At 44.0% G+C, this 20,042-nt stretch overlaps 1 protein-coding gene across 3 annotated transcripts in view; it reads right to left on the bottom strand.

Moving 5' to 3' along the window:
* pgm2 (phosphoglucomutase 2) overlaps positions 1-20,042 on the bottom strand; it is a 66,196-nt gene that overhangs the window by 14,133 nt on the left and 32,021 nt on the right. For all 3 annotated transcript variants that reach the window (XM_055637717.1, XM_055637733.1, XM_055637725.1), the window contains 5 exons: positions 15,603-15,792; positions 10,271-10,368; positions 6,494-6,674; positions 5,404-5,497; positions 3,745-3,874 (listed from right to left, as the gene is read on the bottom strand). In XM_055637717.1, coding sequence (XP_055493692.1) covers positions 3,745-3,874; positions 5,404-5,497; positions 6,494-6,674; positions 10,271-10,368; positions 15,603-15,792 — 693 coding nt within the window. The remainder of the gene's footprint in view (positions 1-3,744; positions 3,875-5,403; positions 5,498-6,493; positions 6,675-10,270; positions 10,369-15,602; positions 15,793-20,042) is intronic.

Below are 20,042 nucleotides of genomic sequence, written 5' to 3' on the forward strand. Positions count from 1 at the left end.
TTCGCATTGAACCCAATTAAAAACATCCCACAAGACTTCTATTCCACACTATGTTTGATAACCTTATGCCTATTTTCCCCCCTCTCTCTACTGATTAATTTACTGAACCACTTTTCCAGAGTCGGCTTCAGAATCCGTCACTGCAGATAATGTATCAGTAAGCTAACCATAAAACACACTTTTTAACACTTTCACCATACTGAACTAGAAAATGTATTGCCTGGCATAAAAAATAATGTAATTCTTTAAATTAGTAAAAAAACTGCAAGCACTTGTATAATCTCAGGGCATAATATTATAAAGAGGATCCACTGGTTTCCTGGAGCTCCCAAAGGCTTGTTTATTTTAGGGGCATTTACAGTGATCTTCCAAATGCTCAAGCTTAATTCTGTAAACTTGATCAAGCTTCCACAATGATTGCTAAATTGAATGGTGGATTGACTTATTTTCCTAACCGTCACAAGTGTATCATTTTAACTACTGAAAATCTAGAATAGGAAAGGTTCATTTGGATAATCAAGCAATCTCCATTTAGAGTTTACTCCAATCTCTGAAGGATTTTTTTCCTCATCAATACACCTATATTCCTTTGATGAATATTGTACTCCTTCCTCCGAAAACCCCCACCCCCCCCATATCTATCAAAGCAAAATGCTAAAAGATCCTATTCAATTATTTCTCTGAGAACTGATTAACCTGTAAAATACACCTCTGGCTATCATACACATGGAACAAAACACATTCCTTCCACACTATCTCGACCATGGTTCTCATCAATAAACTTGAATATAGTTTATCCATGGCTTCACCTATGCGCACTTGTAAAATGTTAGCACACTGTGTTTTCACTTTTTTGCATGTTCCAAAAAGGACATTTTATTTCTCATTCATTGTGAATTATATCAGTTGATGCCAAATCTTAAACAGATTCTCTCAGCTTGACCTACTTTTAAAGTTCTAGTCTAAAACATGAACCCTTTTTCTCTTTCCACAAATGATCTGCTGAGTACCAAATAGTACTTTGTGGCTTTATCTCAGATTTCCAGCATCTGCTATATTTTTCTTAATCTTTTAACGTTACTGCTTTGATGGTACTGGCTCCATTTAAAGAGCACTTTTAATCAGTACAACAGTTCTCTTTAAATGGGAACGCTCAGAGCAAGTCCCAGTCTGGCCCACATAACCCAAAGCACATTTGCCATTCTTGTCTGGTCAAAAGGCGTTTGGCACATTCACCTTCATCAGCCAAAGTATTGCGTATAGACGTTGGGAGGTCATGTTGATAGCTGTATAAGATGTTGGTGAGGCCACATTTAGAGTATTGTGTTCAGTTCTGGGCACAATGTTATAGGAAAGATGTTGTCAAGCTGGAATGGGTACAGAGAAGATTTACAAGGATTTTGCCAGGGCTAGAGGGTCTGAGCCATAGGGAGAGATTGAGTAGGCTGGGTCTCTATTCCTTGGAGCGCTGGAGGAGGAGGGGTGAGCTTACAAGATACAAGATACATTTAATTGTCATTTGGACCACTTGAGGTCCAAACGAAATGCCGTTTCTGCAGCCATACATTACAAACAAATAGACCCAAGACACAACATAATTTACATAAACATCCATCACATTGCTGTGATGGAAGGCCAAAAAAACTTATCTCTCCACTGCACTCTTCCCCCCCCCCCCCCGATGTCAGAGTCAAAGTCAAAGCCCCCGGCTGGCGATGGCGATTGTCCCGCGGCCATTAAAGCCACGCCGGGTGATGCAAGGTCGCACACCGGGTCTTGGTGTTAGAGCCCCCGGCGTGCGTTCGCAGAGTCCCGTGGCCATTCCAAGCCGCGCGGGGCGGTGATGTTAGGCCCCGCTCCAGGAGCTCTTCGACCCCGCAACTCGGGCGGGAGAAGTCGCCGTTGCGAGAGCCCTGAAAAGCGGTCTCCCTCCAGGGACCCGCGGGCTCCCGGTGCCGCCGTCCACAGACCTGCAGTTGAAGCCTCCGAATCTCCGGTCGGGCAGCAGCAGCAGCAGCAGCAGCAGCGCTCCTCCACCGCTCCACCCGCTCCGGACTCGGCCAGCCCCGCGACGGCGACGGTGAGTCGTCGGTACCAGAGTCCCTGGTCTCTTCCTGTTGGAGGCCGCTCCTCATTGCAGCCCCAACGATAACGGAAAACCCGACGAGAAAAGGTCGGGTCTCCCGTGCAGGGAGAGATTTAAAAGTTTCCCCCCCCCCCCCCCACACACACACACCCCAACAAAAAATAACAAAAACTACATAAAAACATAGACAGAAAATAATAAAACGCGGACAGACTGCAGAGGCCGCTGCTGACGAGAGTCGTGCCGCCCATTAATTGAGCTTGTTGAGTTGTATAAAGTCATGAGAAGAATAGATCAGGTAGATGCACAGTTTCTTGCCCTAGTAGGTGAATCGAGGACCTGAGGACATAGGTTTAAGGTGAAAGGGAAAAGATTTAATAGGAATCTGAGGGGTAACTTTTTGTGGTGGGTGTATGGAACAAGCTGCGAGGGGAGGTAGTTGAGGCAGGGAGTATCCCAATATTTAAGAAACAGTAAGACAGGTACATTGATAGGACAGGTTTGGAGGGATATGGAGCAAACACAGGCAGGTGGCACTAGTATAGCTGGGACATGTTGTGGTCAAGTTGGGCTGAAGGGCCTGTAACCACACTGTAACACTATAACTCACAGCTCCGTTCACTCCACGATCCATTGACGACTCGTGCCACACCCAGGCTTATAACGCATCTTCCTTCTTAGGTTTTGAGATAGTATAATTTATGAAGGAAACTATGTATGTGTCCACTGCCACTTGCCCTTGGGGCCCAGGTATTATTGATTTAAAAAAAAATAAAGTTGTGGACATCCACTGAAACTATGCTATAACAGATTACTGCAACTCTGAGTGCCAATGAATTTTCAGGTCAGGATGTTCTTCACAGTATTGTGCTGTGTGAAAGTAACACAGTAATCAAGGGGTTTATAAAGGCAGAAAAAAATAGATCACGTTGCCACAATTTGAGATTAGTAAGCTTAAAAATCAGAACTGCCAATGTACAGTCATATCAAAATGTGGTGCATCATTAAGCTAAATGAAATAATGATGGGGAATTTCAATACAGCAGTGATAAGGCAGAGAAGTAAAGCACATGTAACAAACGGATGGTGTGAATGTAATTATGAACATTCAAGCATAATTGGGAATGTACGGCATATTACTGTGGGAAAGTACGATAGGTAGATGATGCTCTTTTAGACTGAATATTTATCAATTCTTTAGAAACGTTAAAGCTGAAAGTGAAATCATTCTAGTGATTACTGTGCTGCTTCTTTGAAAAACATATTATTGTGCTGCATAGTTAAGATTAAGAAGCTGGAAAATACATCTCTCGGCATGAGGCAGTTCAAACCAAACAGCTCCTGGCAATATACAAATAATTCACACTTCTAAAATGCTTAGATATTTTCTGAATGCAGTGCAGGATTATCCTACAATTTTGAGATTTCGGCAGCTAATACAATTATGTTTACATTGAAATAATCATTTGTAAAGGGGAGTTACAAATAAAAGCCTGGAATCACAATAACTATTGGTATATGAAACAAAAGTAACAGTCAACAACAAGTTACAACTGAATATTAAAAAATTCAAGTTAAGAATTGTTGCCTTGTCATGAAGCACTGGTGGAGCTCAAAGAAAAAAGGAATATTTTAAGATGCATCCTGTTAGTACTTACTCCTCATAAATTGCTTTGAGTTGACCATTCAGTGTGATATTCTTGCATGCCAAAAAGCTGGCCATTTCTGCAACAATTGCAGCAGCACTAACACCATCTTTATCAAGGACAAATTCAGTAGCCATATAACCTACATTAAACAGATAAATAAATTAGTAAATAAAATAATCTTCTGTTCTAATTCCTAAATATACATCTACTCCTTTCATACAATGTAATATTTAAAGACATAAATAAAAGTCATCTTGGTCAAAGAATCACAATGTTTAAGAAGGTAGACACAAAGCTGGAGTAACTCAGCGGGACAACCAGCATTTCTGGAGAAGGAATGGGTGACGTTGAGAGTCGAGACCTTTTTTTGGACTGGTTAGGGATCACAACGTTTGTTCTGCTTGGAACAGAAGGAGCTGAAGAAAGGTGCCACAGCGGTATAGAGTTGCTGCCTCCCAGCGCTAGAGACCCAGGTTCAATCCCGATTATGGGTGCTGTCTGCACGGAGTTTGTACGTTTTCCCATGAGTTTTCTCCAAGATATTCGGTTTCCTCCCACACAGGTAGGTTAATTAGCTTGGTATAAATGCAAATTGTTCCTAGTGTGTGTGGGATTGTTTTAATGTGCTGAGATCACTGGTTGGTGCGGTCTCGGTGTGCTGAAGGGCCTGTTTCCACGCTGTATCTCTAAACTAAACTAAAAGAGTAGGGAGTCTAATGGAGATATGTATAATTAAGAGAGGCATAGATCGTAAGATATCTTTCCCCGTGACAGAGATGTCCTAAACTAGAGGGCATAGGTTTAAGATGAGGACTTAAGAAGTTTAGAGGAGATCCTAAGTAGAATTGTTTTCACACAGAGGTAGTGGCAACATGGAGCCCATTGCCCGAGACAGTGATGGATGCAGGCAAGTAGTCCCATAAAAAGCAAATATCTGGATGAGACAGTAGGCCAAGAAACAAGTGTGGTAAATGGGAATAGTGCACGGTGCGGTTGTCAGTATTGACATTATGGGTCAAAGTACTTGTTTCTGCGCTATTTCACTCTAAGGGAGGGAGAGAACGTAGCAAACATAAATGCATTGGAAGAGAAAGACACAGTGCTGGAGTAACTCAGTGGGTCACAGAGCGTCTCTGGAGAATATGGATAGGTAACTTTGCGGACCGGGACCCTTCTTTGCACTGATTGTGGTTCAAAATTAACGTCTATCAGAGCATAAATAACAAGGACACAAGAATCTGCAGATGTTAGCATCTCAAGCAAAATGCAAAGTGCTGGAGGAACGCAGCAGACCAATCAGCAATTATGGAGCGAATGGATAGATGACATTTCAGGTCAAACCCTTCTTCAGATAAGTTATGGGGAGTTTTGGTTGAAGTCTGAAATATTACAAATATCATGACAATTATTCTGCCACAAAGAGACCATATTTTTGCAAACACCCAAGGCTGCAATTATATACAAAACAACTTAATTCAATGGAAAACACTGACAGCTTGGTACCTTGCTCCTCCAAAGTTAACCTGAACACAGCAGTTGAACTCTGATTACACACGGTTCATAGAATAAGCAACTTTCCTGCAGTAACTCTGCAGATACAGAACTGTTGTCTTTTAAAACACAAGAAAAAGCAGTAAATGAAAGACAGGTGATTAATAACAGGCTCACCAATTGCTTCTTCAAATGCAAAAAGCACCTTATTGCCCTTATCTATAAGTTCTTTAGCTTTGTTTCCCATCCATTTAAAGCCAGTTAAGGTTTCCTGAAAGAAAATAATACAATCTGAACTGCTGTCATTGCAAGAAAAAAGTTTCCTTTTTTCATAATTAAAGAGTTTTGAGAGCATTGGATTGAAATAGAAGATACAATCAACATAATTCTTTGCCACTCTGTTTAATAACCTTCATTAATTCCAATATCTTATTCAATCAATAAAATATGGTGCAGTTGGAAACACTGCCATAATCTTTACAGGAGTACCTGGCTCTATATCTTAATGATAGAGATTCATCCAGGTATATGCAAACCACAACCAAATTTATGCGGTTCGAGTCACTGATGCTTAAAACAAGAGCACAGAAGAACTTTCTCCAAATTCCATTTTAAACACGTCTTAAAGAACAGCCAGAACTCGCTTATTTCTCAGTACTAAACCTTAAAAACTATACAAATTTATTAACAGATAAGAAAAAACAGATAACTTGCGGATAAAAATGTAAATGCTTGCAATTCTGAAAGAATCAGCAGGTTTTTTTAAAAAACAGAAAATCCCCCTCATTGAATATCTCAATTTAACACAAGTAAAATGATAATTAGGAAAAGCCTTGGTTTGGTTAATAACTGATGTGGTTATGTGCAGATGTATGGCAACTTCTGGAAAAAGCACAACATTCACAGCCAAATAAAGCCAAACTATGAACCCAGATGACAAAATAAATATAAAATGTCTTCAACAAGTTCCGAATGCAAAAAGCCAAAAGGATTAAAGATCGGGTGTACAGCATAAGATTTTTGTTGAAAATTTAAAAGTAATGAGAAGCTGCTATGTGCAAAGAATAAGAACGCAAACGTTTTTTCAATGTAATTCAGGGAGGCTAAATAGTGCATGTGCTGTAGATGAAGGCTTAATGACAAAATGGTTTTGTGTTTTATTTAAAAAAATCAAACCGAAAGAAAGCTAATTTTGATGTATTACTGTTTAATCCAAAGTTATCATCCATGCATGATTACTAAATAACTATTAAAACAAAACATTTACCTCAAAATGAAATCCTTCCTTTAGTGCTATTGCCTGGAGAATTTTTGAAGAGACTGTACTTGATAACATATACACATTTTTCAGACCCGAGGATTCTGGATTTTGCTTCTTCCAGCAAGTAAATTGCCACCAACCCAACAAGGCACCCAACTCGTTTCCCGAAAATACTTTCCACACTCCACTGAGAGCAAAAGAAGATATTTGGATCTCAAAATTGTTTATTTTTAACTATAAACATATAACTATATACTATTAATCATGATACCAGAAATCTAAAACAGCCTTGACTGAAACAAATTGCTGGAGGAAATTAGCAGGTCGGGTAACATCAGTGGAGGGAAATGGGCTGTTGACAGTACAGTTAGTACTCTTCATGTGCATGAATGATCATAGCCTACTATCTTCAACGTCAACACAGCTCTCAACACTTCAGAAGATCTGCCTTCCACTGTCTCCAAACTGATACAAACAGGCAGTACAGGGACAAGGAACTTCTTCAACCCGAGATTCATAAACCAGTCGAGCATGGAAGACACTCTGTTTCTGTCTGTTCTTGACCCACCAAACTTAGCTCCTCAAGCCTGAACACTTTCTTGTTCTATGTTGGCCCGCCTGGACCGACCCAAAACATCGGAAGTTCATTTCCTACCACAGATACAGTCCGACATGCTGAGTTCTTCCAGCAGAGTAAAAACATAACCCACAACTTGACCACACTTCCTCTCACTCTGTCTCATCTAAGATCATCATCCATTACTCTCAATTTCCACGTCTCTATTGCATCTGCTCCAAAGACGAGTCATTCCATTCAAGGACATTCAAGATGTCCCAGTTTTTCAGTAAACACGAGAGCAAATTTGGCCCCATATCCGAGGAAGGATATGCTGGCTCTGGAGAGGGTCCAGAGGAAGGTTACAAGAATGATTCCAGGAACGAGTGGGTTAACATATGATGAGCACTTGACAGCACTGGGCCTCTGCTCGCTGGAGTTTAGAAGGTTGAGGGGCGACCTCATTGAAACTTACAGAATAATGAAAGGCACAGAGTGGATATGGAAAGGATGTTTCCACTGGTGGGACAGTCTAGGACCAGAAGTCATAGCCTCAGAATTAAATTGTACTCTTTTAAAAAGGAGGTGAGGAGGAACTTCTTTCGTCAGAGGATAGTTAATCTGAGTGCTGTGGAGGCCAAGTCAGTGGTATTTTTAATGCAGAGACAGACTAATTCCAAATTAGAATGGGTTTCAAGGGTTATGGGGGGGGGGAATTGGATTAGGCAGAGATTAACCATGATTGAATGGGCCTAATTCTACACTTATTACGGGAACTCTAGCCTTTGTCACTTATTCTAGCCGATGCCAATCAACCTCCCATCCACCTATCACTTGCCTCCCCTATCGTTTCTAGCATTTCCCCCCCCCCCCCCTCCACTCCAATCATTCTGAAGGGTCCCGACCTGAGATTATGAACTACAGCAGCAAATTGACAGTGGCCAAATATATTAGTTTAAAACCAAATTGAGGTACTAAAAACACATCCTTTAGCTTTTCTGTGTAACCTTCGATTCTCCAGCATCCTTTAGCTTAATGAATACTAAATATTTTGGCCCAGAATTAGGCCACCTAAATATTTCATGAAAAGATTACTGTGAAGAAACATTTGATAAAGAAGTTGGGGACTTAATGCAAACTACAATTTTCTCCCCCCTATGGTGTTTTGATGCCGTGGTGCATGGAGGTGCCCAAGCGTGGACAATGGGCATCAATGCATGCCTGAATACGACTTGCACGTATGGCATGTGGATCGATACCACTGTGGCAGAAAGGAGCCCCTTTCTGAAAGCCCTGTTTTGGTGTAACTGAAAAGGGTACTAGTTTGATCAGGTCACCAGGTTTTTGAGACTAGACCTGGGAACTCACCTTAAGAAAGTGTTCTTTTGGTTTAAATTCACGTCTTGTGACAACTCCCACTTGGGAATCATCCTAATCTCATTTAACAGCCAACCATCTCTCCCAACTTAATTAAGACTGATTTTAACCAATTGTCAACATCCTTTTATCCTAAAGTCCCGTTCCAACCACTTAAATCCTCACTGTAATCCACGCCTCTCTCCTCAGTGAGCTTCAACTTCACACAACTGCCCAGTGACCAAAACATGCAATCTAGACATCACTGGAAAAGAGCTTGTAATATTGTCCAAACTCAGCCGAAATGCAAAATGTTTATGTTTCAGGACCTAGACAGTTACAAGATCTTGGCGAACATGGATATGTGACATTTCAGGTCGGGAGAAGAGTCCCCACCCGAAACGTCACCTATCCATTTTCTTCAAAGATGCTGCCAGAATGGCTGAGTTACTCCAGCACTTTGTGCATTTTTTGGAAACCAGCTTCTACAGTTCCTTGTTTCTACAAGATCTTGACAACTTTGTCACTTTTTTTTTAAACCTCAATAGAAAAGATAAAAACATAGAGTTCTTTTTTGGTCAGACAAGTGTCTGACATCCACAGGATCAATTATCATTCACTGCCATTTCAACCATGGCATCGAGAAATTCATGTATACAAGTATGCTCATAATAAGAAAGACAACTCATCTATGAAAATATTCACATAGACTGCCCAATGCAACCAAATAATTTAATCACAGATTGGGATGCAGTAAAGGTTTCGATTATATTTTCAGAGTTGAAAGACATGCAACATGACGAATCGATAAGATTCTAGATTCTTTCTATGAAGGGTACGAAAAGTAAATTAGGTATTAGGGTATTATGTCTCCCAGAGACAGGTCTATCTGTCTACATTCCATCAATGGGAGGGCTTAATTCTGGTTTGTTTTATGTGGGGGGGTGGGAGAAACTTTTTTCCCCCATCTCTTGCCTTGCCGGAGATGCGATTGTTTTCTGGATCGTATCTCCGGTCCCTCTGCGGCCTAACCTGATGGGAGCTGGAGGCCTTGATCGTGACTGACTTTGAGCCCCACAGTGGGGCCGTGGACTTACCTTCGGAGCCTGCGATCCCTTGCCTGGGATCAACGTTCCAACTGCGGCCTGCGGATTTCATCATCGAGGAGCTCGCAGTCTCGGGCAGAGACTGATGTCTGGAAGCTCCAAAGTCGCAGCAGATTCGATCAGCCCCAACCCAGGGTCCGATCGCCCTGCGGGGAGCTGAGATTCTCCCCAATGCAGAAGCTTGATCGCCCTGATGCGGAGGGCCCGTCGACTACGCGAGCCAAGATCGTCCCGTCAACGGAAGGCTCCAGGCCCCCAAGCACGGGAGAACAAAGAAGGGAAGAGATTGAACTTTTATTTCACCTTCCATCACATTGAGGAATGTGGAGGAGTCACTGTGGTTGGTTATTAATGGTAAAATGTTTATGCGTTTTGTTGCTTTTTATTGGTATGGCTATGGCAAGTCAAATTCCTCGTATGTTAAAGTATGATTATGATTTCCTGAGAAGTATGATTAAGATATCTAAATAATTATTTTTTCAAGGGCCATCTTTTCTCCATCAATGGGAGGAAACCCTTGATCAATGGGGTTTATGCTTCCTACTTGGCAAATCTCACGTTTCTCAACAGAGAAGGATAATAATAATGATTTAGTACACCGATACAATGATTAGATGTTTTCTTAAATAGGTAATCATACAACATTTGAAAATCTGTCTGAAACCTTATCCAAAACACGTATAACATAACAAAAAAGAACTACCCGGCATGTTAAGGAATTGTTGCACAACTCAAGAACAGTTCAGATAATGAGAAGCTACTTACCATTCTAGCTTCTCAGCCACAGCAAGACGATCAGCATCTGGGTCATTTGCTAAAATCACTGCTGCTCCTTCCTTGTCAGCCAGGGCAAAAGATAACGTCTGGAAACAGTGAAAGTTTATAACTTGAGGGTCTGTGGCAAAATAGCTTTACACACTATTTAGTTCTCTTGTGCCTTAATTTTGCCCACTAATCTTTTATGTGGGACCTTATCAAATGCTTTCTGTAAGTCCAGGTACACTACATCCACTGGCTCTCCCTTGTCCATTTTCCTAGTTACAGCCACAAAAAAATTCAGAAGATTAGTCAAGCATGATTTCCCCTTCGTAAAACCATGCTGACTCAGGCCAATCCTGTTACTGCAGTCCAACTGTGCCACTATTATATCTTTTATAATTGACTCCAGCATCTTCCCCACCACCGATGTCAGGTTAACTGGTCTATAATTCCATTTTCTCTCTCCCGTCTTTCTTAAAAAGTGGGATAACATTAGCTACCCTCCAATTCCCAGGAACTGATCCTGAATCTATAGAACATTGGAAAATTATCACCAATGCATCCACGATTTCTAGAGCCACTCCTTTAAGTACCCTGGGGTGCAGACCATCAGGCCCTGGGGGATTTATCACCTTCAGTCCTATCAGTCTACCCAACACCATTTCCTGCCTAATGTGGATTTCCTTCAGTTCCTCCCACACCCCAGATCCTCTGGCCACGAGTACATCAGGAAGATTGTTTGTGTCCTCCTTAGTGAAGACGGATCCAAAGTACCTGGCCAACTCATTTGCTATTTCCTCGTTTCTCCTAATAAATGCACTATTTCTTCAAAGGTCTTCAAAGGTCCAACTTTGGTCTTAACTAATCTTTTCCTCTTCACATATTTGAAGCTTTTACTATCCTCCTTTATATTCTTGGCTAGCTTACCTTCGTACCTCATCCTGTCTCGCCGTATTGCCTTTTTGTTGCTCTTTAAACATTAACCAATCCTCTGGGTTCCTGCTCATCTTTGCTACGTTGTACTTCTTCTCTTTTATTTTTATACTGTCCCTGACTTCCCTTGTCAGCCACGGTTGCCCCTCACTCCCCTTGCATACTTTCTTCTTCTTTGGAATGAACAGATCCTGCACCTCTATTATTCCCAGAATAATGAGCCCTCTTTTCACTTCTGCAGCTGAGGCAATTTTATCTACAGCACCACTGGAGACTGGTCTGAACTTTTAGATGGAGTGGGAGAAAAAACATTATCAAAACAGTATGTAAATTAGGGATAACAAGGTACCAGCAGTTTTCAATAGACAGTGCCCTCCATAATGTATGGGACAAAGACCCAGCATTTATTTATTTGCCTCTGTACTCCACAATTTGAGGTTTGTAATAGAAAAAAAAATCATGTGTGGTCAAATTGCACATTGTCAGATTTTACTAATGGGTATTTTTATACATTTTGAGTTCACCATGTAGAAATTGCAGCTGTGTTTCTACAAAGTCCCCATATTTCAGAGCACAATAATGTTTGGGACATGGCTTCACAGGTTTATGTAATTGCTCAGGTGTGTTTAAATGCCTCCTTAATGCAGGTATAAGAGAGCTCTCAGTACATAATCTTTCCTCCAGTCTTTCCATCACCTTTGGAAACTTTTATTGCTGTATATCAACATGAGTGCCAAAGTTGTGCCAATGAAAGTCAAATAAACCATTCTGAGACTGAGAAACACAAATAAAACTGTTAGAGATATCAGCCAAATATCAGGCTTACCAAAATCAACTGTTTGGAACATCATTAAGAAGAAAGAGAGCACTGGTGAGCTTACTAATCGCAAAGGGACGGGCAGGCCAAGGAAGACCTCCACAGCTGATGACAGAAGAATTCTTGCTATAACACAGTAAAATCCCCAATCACCTGTCCGACAGATCAGAAACACTCTTCAGGAGTCAGGTGTGGATATGTCAATGTCCACTGTCCGCAGAAAACTTAATGAACAGAAATACAGAGGCTACACAGCAAAATGCAAACCACCGGTTAGCCACAAAAATAGGATGGCCAGGTTACTGTTTGCCAAGAAGTACTTAAAAGAGTTCTGGAAAAAGGTCTTGACAGATGAGACGAAGATTAACATATCAGATCGATGGCAAGAGCATATATGGAGGAGAGAAGGAACTGCCCAAAATCCGAAGCATACCACCTCATCTGTCAAACACGGTGGTGGGGGTGTTATGGCCTGGGCATATATGGCTGCTGAAGGTACGGGCTCACTTATCTTCATTGATACAATACAATACAAATTTATTATCATTTGAGCCCCAGTGAGACTCAAACGAAATGTTGTTTCCACAGCCATACAAACAAAGACACTGTCTTACAGACATACACATAATTAAATTCACACAAACATCCATCACAGTGAAGCCACTGTGATGGAAGGCAAGTCTTTTCTCTCCCCTGTTCTCCGTGTCTCTCCCGATGTCCAAGCCCCAGGCGGGCGATGATGAGTCCCACGGCCATTTTAGGCCGCGCGGGGCGATTTACGGCCCCGCTCCCGGTCTGAAAGTCCAAGGTTGGAACCCCCACGGGCGATGGTGAGTCCCACGGCCATGAAGCCGTGCCGGGTGATGTACTGTCCCGGTCCGGGTTGTTCCAACCCCGTGACACCGGCTGGAGAAGTCGCGTTGCGGGAGCTCCGGGAAGCGGTCTCTCTCTCTCCTCCCAGACCCGCGAGCTCCCGATGTCCCAGTCCACCGGACCTGCGGCTGCGTTGCTGGAGCCTCCGGGCCCCAGGAGTCGAGCCGCAGCAGCGAGTCACCGCCGCTCCCCACGCTCCGAGGCCGGCCACCCCCGACGATGGTGAGTCCGCAGATCCGCAGCTCCGCAGTCTCCGGGACTGGAGCCCCCGGGTCGTTCAGGTTGGAGGCTGCTCCACGGTGCTAGGCCCCAACGACAGCCGAGACCCGACAGGGAAAAAGTCGGGTCTCCCGGACAGGGAAGAGATTTAAACAGTTTTCCCCCCCGCCCCCCACATTTACACATTTAAAAATACTATTAAAAAACACCAAGCACTACATTTAACTAGACAAAAAATAAAAAAAAGACAGACAGGCTGTAGGGGCCGCTGCAACGGGTGAGTCGCGCCGCCAATTATGATAAAACTGCTGATGGTAGTAGCATAATGAATACATGGTAGTCGCATAAAGAGTACAGATACATCCTATCCGTTCAAGTTCAAACAAGTGACTCAAATCGCATTGGCCGGCGGTTCATTCTGCAGCAAGACAATGATCCCAGACATACTGCTAAAGCCAGGCATGAGACAGGAAAGAACGGAAAAAAAGAGGTAGAGAGATGGGGGTCTCTTGATAATTGTACCATGAAACGATACCGTTTTCTTGCCCGTTTACCCTTAATTTTTACTGTGATTTTTTTAATTGTACTTTAAAAGAACACATTTTACTTCAAGATTCAAGATTCAATTTATTTGTCATTTGGACCCCTTGAGGTCCAAACAAAATGCCGTTTCTGCAGCCATACATTACAAACAAATAGACCCAAGACACAACATAATTTACATAAACATCCATCACATCGCTGTGATGGAAGGCCAAAAAAACTTATCTCTCCACTGCACTCTCCCCCCCCCGATGTCAGAGCCAAAGTCAAAGCCCCCGGCTGGCGATGGCGATTGTCCCGCGGCCATTAAAGCCACACCGGGTGATGCAAGGTCGCACACCGGGTTCTTGATGTTAGAGCCCCCGGCGTGCGCTCGCAGAGTCCCGCGGCCATTCCAAGCCGCGCGGGGCGGTGCTGTAAGGCCCCGCTCCAGGAGCTCTTCGACCCCGCAACTCGGGTGGGAGAAGTCGCCGTTGCGGGAGCCCTACTGAAAAGCGGTCTTCCTCCAGTGACCCACGGGCTCCCGGTGCCGCCGTCCGCCAGACCCGCAGCTGCAGCCTCCGAATCTCCGGAGGTCGGGCCGCAGCAGCAGCAGCGCTCCACCCGCTCCGGACTCGGCCAGCTCCGCGACGGTGAGGTGAGTCGTCGGCACCAGAGCCCCCGGTCTTCCTGTTGGAGGCCGCTCCTCGTTGCAGCCCCAATGACAACGGAGACCCGACAAGGAAAAGGTCGGGTCTCCCGTGCAGGGAGAGATTTAAAAGTTACCCCCTTCCTCCCACCCCACCCCCACACACACCCCAACAAAAAATAACAAAAACTACATAGAAACATAGACAAAAAATAGTAAAAACGCAGACGGGCTGCAGAGGCCGCTGCTGACGAGAGTCGCGCCGCCTACCGGACTTGCTTGGCACTTCTTAATTTACACAGAAAATCTGTGATAATCATACCTTAAAATGACACCCTTTGCTTGTTTAAGATCATACCTTAAAATGACACCCTTTGCTTGTTTACACTTGTCATATTGAAATTATTTCATATTACACCGACACCTACTTGTCACTGATACCTGCTCCTTACTTGTTTATTCTAATTAGAGAGAAGTATCCTTTACACAGGAAATATTTGATAATTATTTGATAATTATACCTTGAAATTACACAATGTCCTTGCTTGTTTACCCTTCATTTATACTGTAATTGTTTTTGTTTTGTTTTTTAATTATACCTTACAATAACACGTTTCACCTGAATGAATCAGGTAAAAAAAAAAAGAACATTGTAGTGTCTATGACATACAGACTCTTGAATGCAGTGTGAGCGTTGTGTACGTAATGGGCCTGTCCCACATAGGCGACTTTTTGGGTGGCTGCATGAGACTATGCAGTCGCACATGTTTGCGGGTGGTTGCTGGGGAGTCGCCTTCATGGTCGTGAGGAGTTCCTGCATTCTCGGAACTAGTCGTGGCCTCATTATGATCGCCGCAAATTTCAAGCAGTCATTGCATGCAAAGGATATGCAACAAAATACTAAACATGACTACTTTCATTTATATAACATTGCTGTGTCCCAAACATAATGGTGCCCTGGGGGGGACTATGTATAAACACGGCTGTAATTTCTACATGGTGAAACCAAAATGTATAAAAATGGCCTTTATTAAAATCTGACAATGTGCACTTTAACCACATGTGATTTTTTTCTATTACAAATCTCAAACTGTGGTGTACAGAGGCAAATAAATAAATGATGGGTCTTTGTCCTAAACATTATGGAGGGCACTGTATGACGGTGACCAACTCTAGATAGAACATTAAGTATTTTCTAGCTGGCCACCAGTACATCATTTATCCAAAAAACAAATTTTCTTCAATGGCCAATGGATATTAAATCCACCTCTGTTACATTCAACATATATATTCAACAATGTGCATTATATACCAGTACTCTTTACCAATACTTCTTTGCCTTCTTCTGGATTCGGGTATTTGACAGTTGGAAATTCGGGATCAGGATCTTTCTGCTCTGGAACAGCAAGAGGAGGAGCAAAGCCGAACGATTTCATAGCCGTTTGAACAAATTCATGTCCAACTCCGTGCACAGATGTATGCACAAATTTAAGTTTAGTTCTTTTATTTATATCCCTGAATATTAAATGGAAATTGAAGTCAAAACAAATCTCACATGGCAGGCAATTGAACACAGTGATTTAATAAAAATATTAACTGAAGAACAAAGATAGAAAAAATGAATTGAATAATCAACATGAAAATATATCATGGATTCCTGAGGCACAGCACTGGTCACAGACTTCCAATCTAAAAAAACACCACCACCCTACAATTCCTAGGAAGCCGATTCTATATCTTATCAGCTAGCTCTCCCTGGATCCTATGGGATCTAAATTTCCAGAGCAGCCTTATCAAAAAACTTGCTGTGGTCTACATACACTACATCTACAGCCCTGCTCTCATCCACCTTCCTGGTTGATGAATCACGTTCATGAGACACAATCTTTCACGCAAAAAACCATGCTGACTATTCCGAATCAACCTCTACCTTTCCAAATACATGTATATCTTATTCCTCAGAATCTCCTCCAGTAATATTTATACCACAGATGGTAGGCTTATAATTCCCAGGTTTTTCTTTACACCCTTCTTAAATAGGAACACAACATTAGCCATCCTCCAGTCTTCTGGCACCTCACCAATGACTACCAATGATTTATATATCTTAGCCAGAGCTTAGGTAATTTTGTTGAGTTTCCCCACAGTATTCTTGGCCAGGCCCCTGAAATTTATCCATTTTCAAATATTTTAGGACATCCAGCACCTCCTCGCCTTTTTTTGGACTATCTAAAAGGTTCCCTAGTCTTTGATACTTACTCCATGGTTAAAAACAGGCAAAATATTCATTGAGAACCCTGCTCAACCTTTTCGCTCCCACACAAAGATGACCACATTGGTTTCTGTCAAGTCAAGTCAAGTCAAGTCAAGTCAAGTTTATTTGTCACATCCACATACGAGATGTGCAGTGAAATGAAAGTGGCAATGCTCGCGGAACAACAAAACAACCAAACAAATTATAAACACAATCATTACACACATATTATTTTACATAATAAATAATAGAAGGAAAAACGTTCTGTACAGTTAGTCCCTGGTGAGAAAGGCGTTTACAGTCCGAATTGCCTCTGGGAAGAAACTCCTTCTCAACCTCTCCGTTCTCACTGCATGGCAACGGAGGCGTTTGCCTGACCGTAGCGGCTGGAACAGTCTGTTGCAGGGGTGGAAGAGGTCTCTCATGATTTTGTTTGCTCTGGAGTTGCACCTCCTGTTGTATAGTTCCTGCAGGGGGGTGAGTGAAGTTCCCATAGTGCGTTCGGCCGAACGCACTACTCTCTGCAGAGCCTTCTTGTCCTTGGCAGAGCAATTCCCGAACCAGATGGTAATGTTCCCAGACAAGATGCTTTCCACCGCCGCTGCGTAGAAGCACTGGAGGATCCTCGGAGACACTCTGAATTTCCTCAATTGCCTGAGGTGGTAAAGGCGCTGCCTTGCCTTACTCACCAGTGCTGAGGCGTGTGATGACCATGTCATATCCTCAGAGATGTGGACTCCCAGATATTTAAAACAGTTCACCCTATCCACAGGATCCCCATTTATACTCAATGGAGTGTACGTCCTCGGATGATGTGCCCTCCTAAAGTCCATTATCAGCTCCTTCGTTTTTTTGATGTTCAAGAGGAGGCTGTTCTCCTGGCACCAGAGTGCTAGATCAGCCACCTCCTCCCGGTAGGCCCTCTCATCATTGTCTGAGATCAGGCCCACCACCACAGTGTCATCAGCAAACTTAATTATTGAATTGGAGCTGAACCTAGCCACACAGTCATGTGTGTACAGGGAGTACAATAGGGGGCTGAGGACGCAACCCTGGGGCGATCCTGTGCTCAGGGTGAGGGACTTCGATGTATTCCCTCCCATCTTGACTACCTGGGGCCTGGCGGTGAGAAAGTCCAGGACCCAGGCACACAGGGAGGTGTTGAGCCCCAATTCCAGTAGCTTCCCGGCCAGTCTGGTGGGGACTATCGTGTTGAAGGCTGAACTATAGTCTATGAACAGCATCCTCACGTAGCCCCCCTTCTGGCTGTCCAGATGGGAGAGAGCGGTGTGCAAGACCTGGGAGACCGCATCGTCCGTGGACCTGTTCGGACGGTATGCAAACTGCAACGGGTCCATGTTCCGAGGGAGGAAGGCGCAGATGTGATTCTTCACCAGCCTCTCAAAGCATTTCATGACTACCGAGGTAAGGGCCACCGGACGGTAGTCATTCAGGCAGGCTGGGGAGGCATTTTTTGGTACCGGTACGATGATGGATTTTTTGAAGCAGGCAGGGACCACGGACTTGTCCAGGGAGAGGTTGAATAATGTAGTGAGCACTGGAGCTAGCTGCGTAGCACAGGACTTGAGTACTCGCCCCGGGATGCCATCGGGGCCTGCAGCTTTCCTCGTGTTCACCCATGTCAGTGCCCTCCTCACGTCGTGCTCGGACAGCGAGAATGTGTGTACATTGCTCCCTTCAGCTTCGGTAGCCAGCCCGCTGGCGGTATTGTCGATAGTCGGCAGACCTGGAGTGGTGTTGCCCCTCTCGAAACGAGCGTAGAAGGAGTTCAGGTCGTCAGCTAGGGAGGTTCCGGCACATGCGGATGAGGGAGCGGTGCTCCGGTAGTTGGTTACAATCCGTAGCCCCTGCCACAGGCTTCTGGTGTCCTGCTGCTCCATCTGTAACTCCATCTTGTCCCTGTACCTTCTCTTTGCGTCCTTCACCGCCCTTCGCATTCGGTAGGACTCTGCCTTGTAGACGTCCATGTTTCCTGATGCCAAGCCCGAGTTGTAGGCAGCGGTGCGAGCATTCAAGGCCACACGAACAGATCTGTCTACCCAGGGTTTTTGGTTCGGGAAGGTGCTTACCCTTACCGTGGGGATGATGTTGTCGGTTATTGTTGCGATGAAGTCCATGACTGCTTCCGCGAACTCACTGACGTCACTGGAACTTGCTTCAAACATATTCCAGTCGACATCACTCAGTGCATCTTGCAGCATGGCCTCTGACTGGTCGGACCACCGCTTTACGTCCCTCGTCTCTACCGCTTCCCGAACTATCCTCTGTTTATACTCCGGCAACAGGAAAATAGCAGCGTGGTCAGATTTTCCTAGGGGAGGGAGTGAAACGGCCTTGTAGCCTTTCCTGAACGGTGTGTAGCAGTGGTCCAAAGTTCTCTCGCCCCTGGTGGCACACGTGATGTGTTGGTAGAAGTTCGGCATGACCTTCTTGAGATTTGATTTATTAAAATCTCCAGCCACCACCATAGCCGCTTCCGGGTACTTGTTTTGATGTCGACATAGCACATCGTGTAGGGCCGAAAGTGCCACGTCGGTGTCCGCCTGCGGTGGAATGTAGACGGCTGTGACGATCACTGAGCCGAACTCCCAGGGAAGGTAGAATGGGCGGCATGAGATTGTCAGGTGCTCCAGATCCGGCGAGCAGGAACGGGAAAGCATCTTGATATTTCCAGGGTTGCACCAGTTGTTATTGGTCATGAAGCAGACTCCTCCACCCTTGGATTTCCCAGATGCTTCTGTTCTGTCAGCACGGTGGACAGTGAAGGACTCGGTTGGGCAGATTACCTGATCCGGAATCAGTGAGGTCAGCCATGTTTCAGTCAGGCAGAGGATGTTGCAGTTCCTTATGTCCCGCTGGAATCTGATCCTCGCCCTGAGGTCATCCAGCTTGTTTTCCAGGGACTGGACATTCGCCAGAAGAATGCTGGGCAGAGGGGGACGAAAGGCTTGGGCTCTCAGCCTATTCCGAATCCCCCCCCGCTTCCCTCGATGTTTTCTCCGGGTTTTCCTTGCAGCCGAGCTCCCATTGTTGTTGCAGCAGCTTCTGCTGATCTCTGCTGGCCATGCTGGATCAGTAAGTAAAGAGTTTAAAAAGTCTCCGTTTGCCCTGGAGTTCAGATTTAAGAGGATTTCCCTGTCATACTTTGTTAGTACTAGGGAGGTAGAACTTAGAAATAAGTTAAAAAGGAACATAAAAGTTAAAAACACACACAATTTTCGCGGAGCTGCCACAACGGCGACTGGACAGGCCATTTTTTTTTTGTTTTTTTTTTTTTTGCACCTGCTGAGTTTCTGTTGAGCCTATTCTCTCCCGAGTCTCTTTTTCCATACCTTGCCAGACCCACCTCATGCCTTGTTTTTGCCCTTCTGATTTCCTTCTTAATTATACAACAATCGCCTATAATCCTCCAAGGACACAGTTTTACCCAGCCTTTGCTGGAGCCATGCGTCATCTGAGCCTCAATATCCCCCATTATCTAAGGTTCCTT

Source organism: Leucoraja erinacea, chromosome 1, assembly GCF_028641065.1.
Source record: "Leucoraja erinacea ecotype New England chromosome 1, Leri_hhj_1, whole genome shotgun sequence".
NCBI classification, from domain to species: Eukaryota; Metazoa; Chordata; class Chondrichthyes; order Rajiformes; family Rajidae; genus Leucoraja; species Leucoraja erinaceus.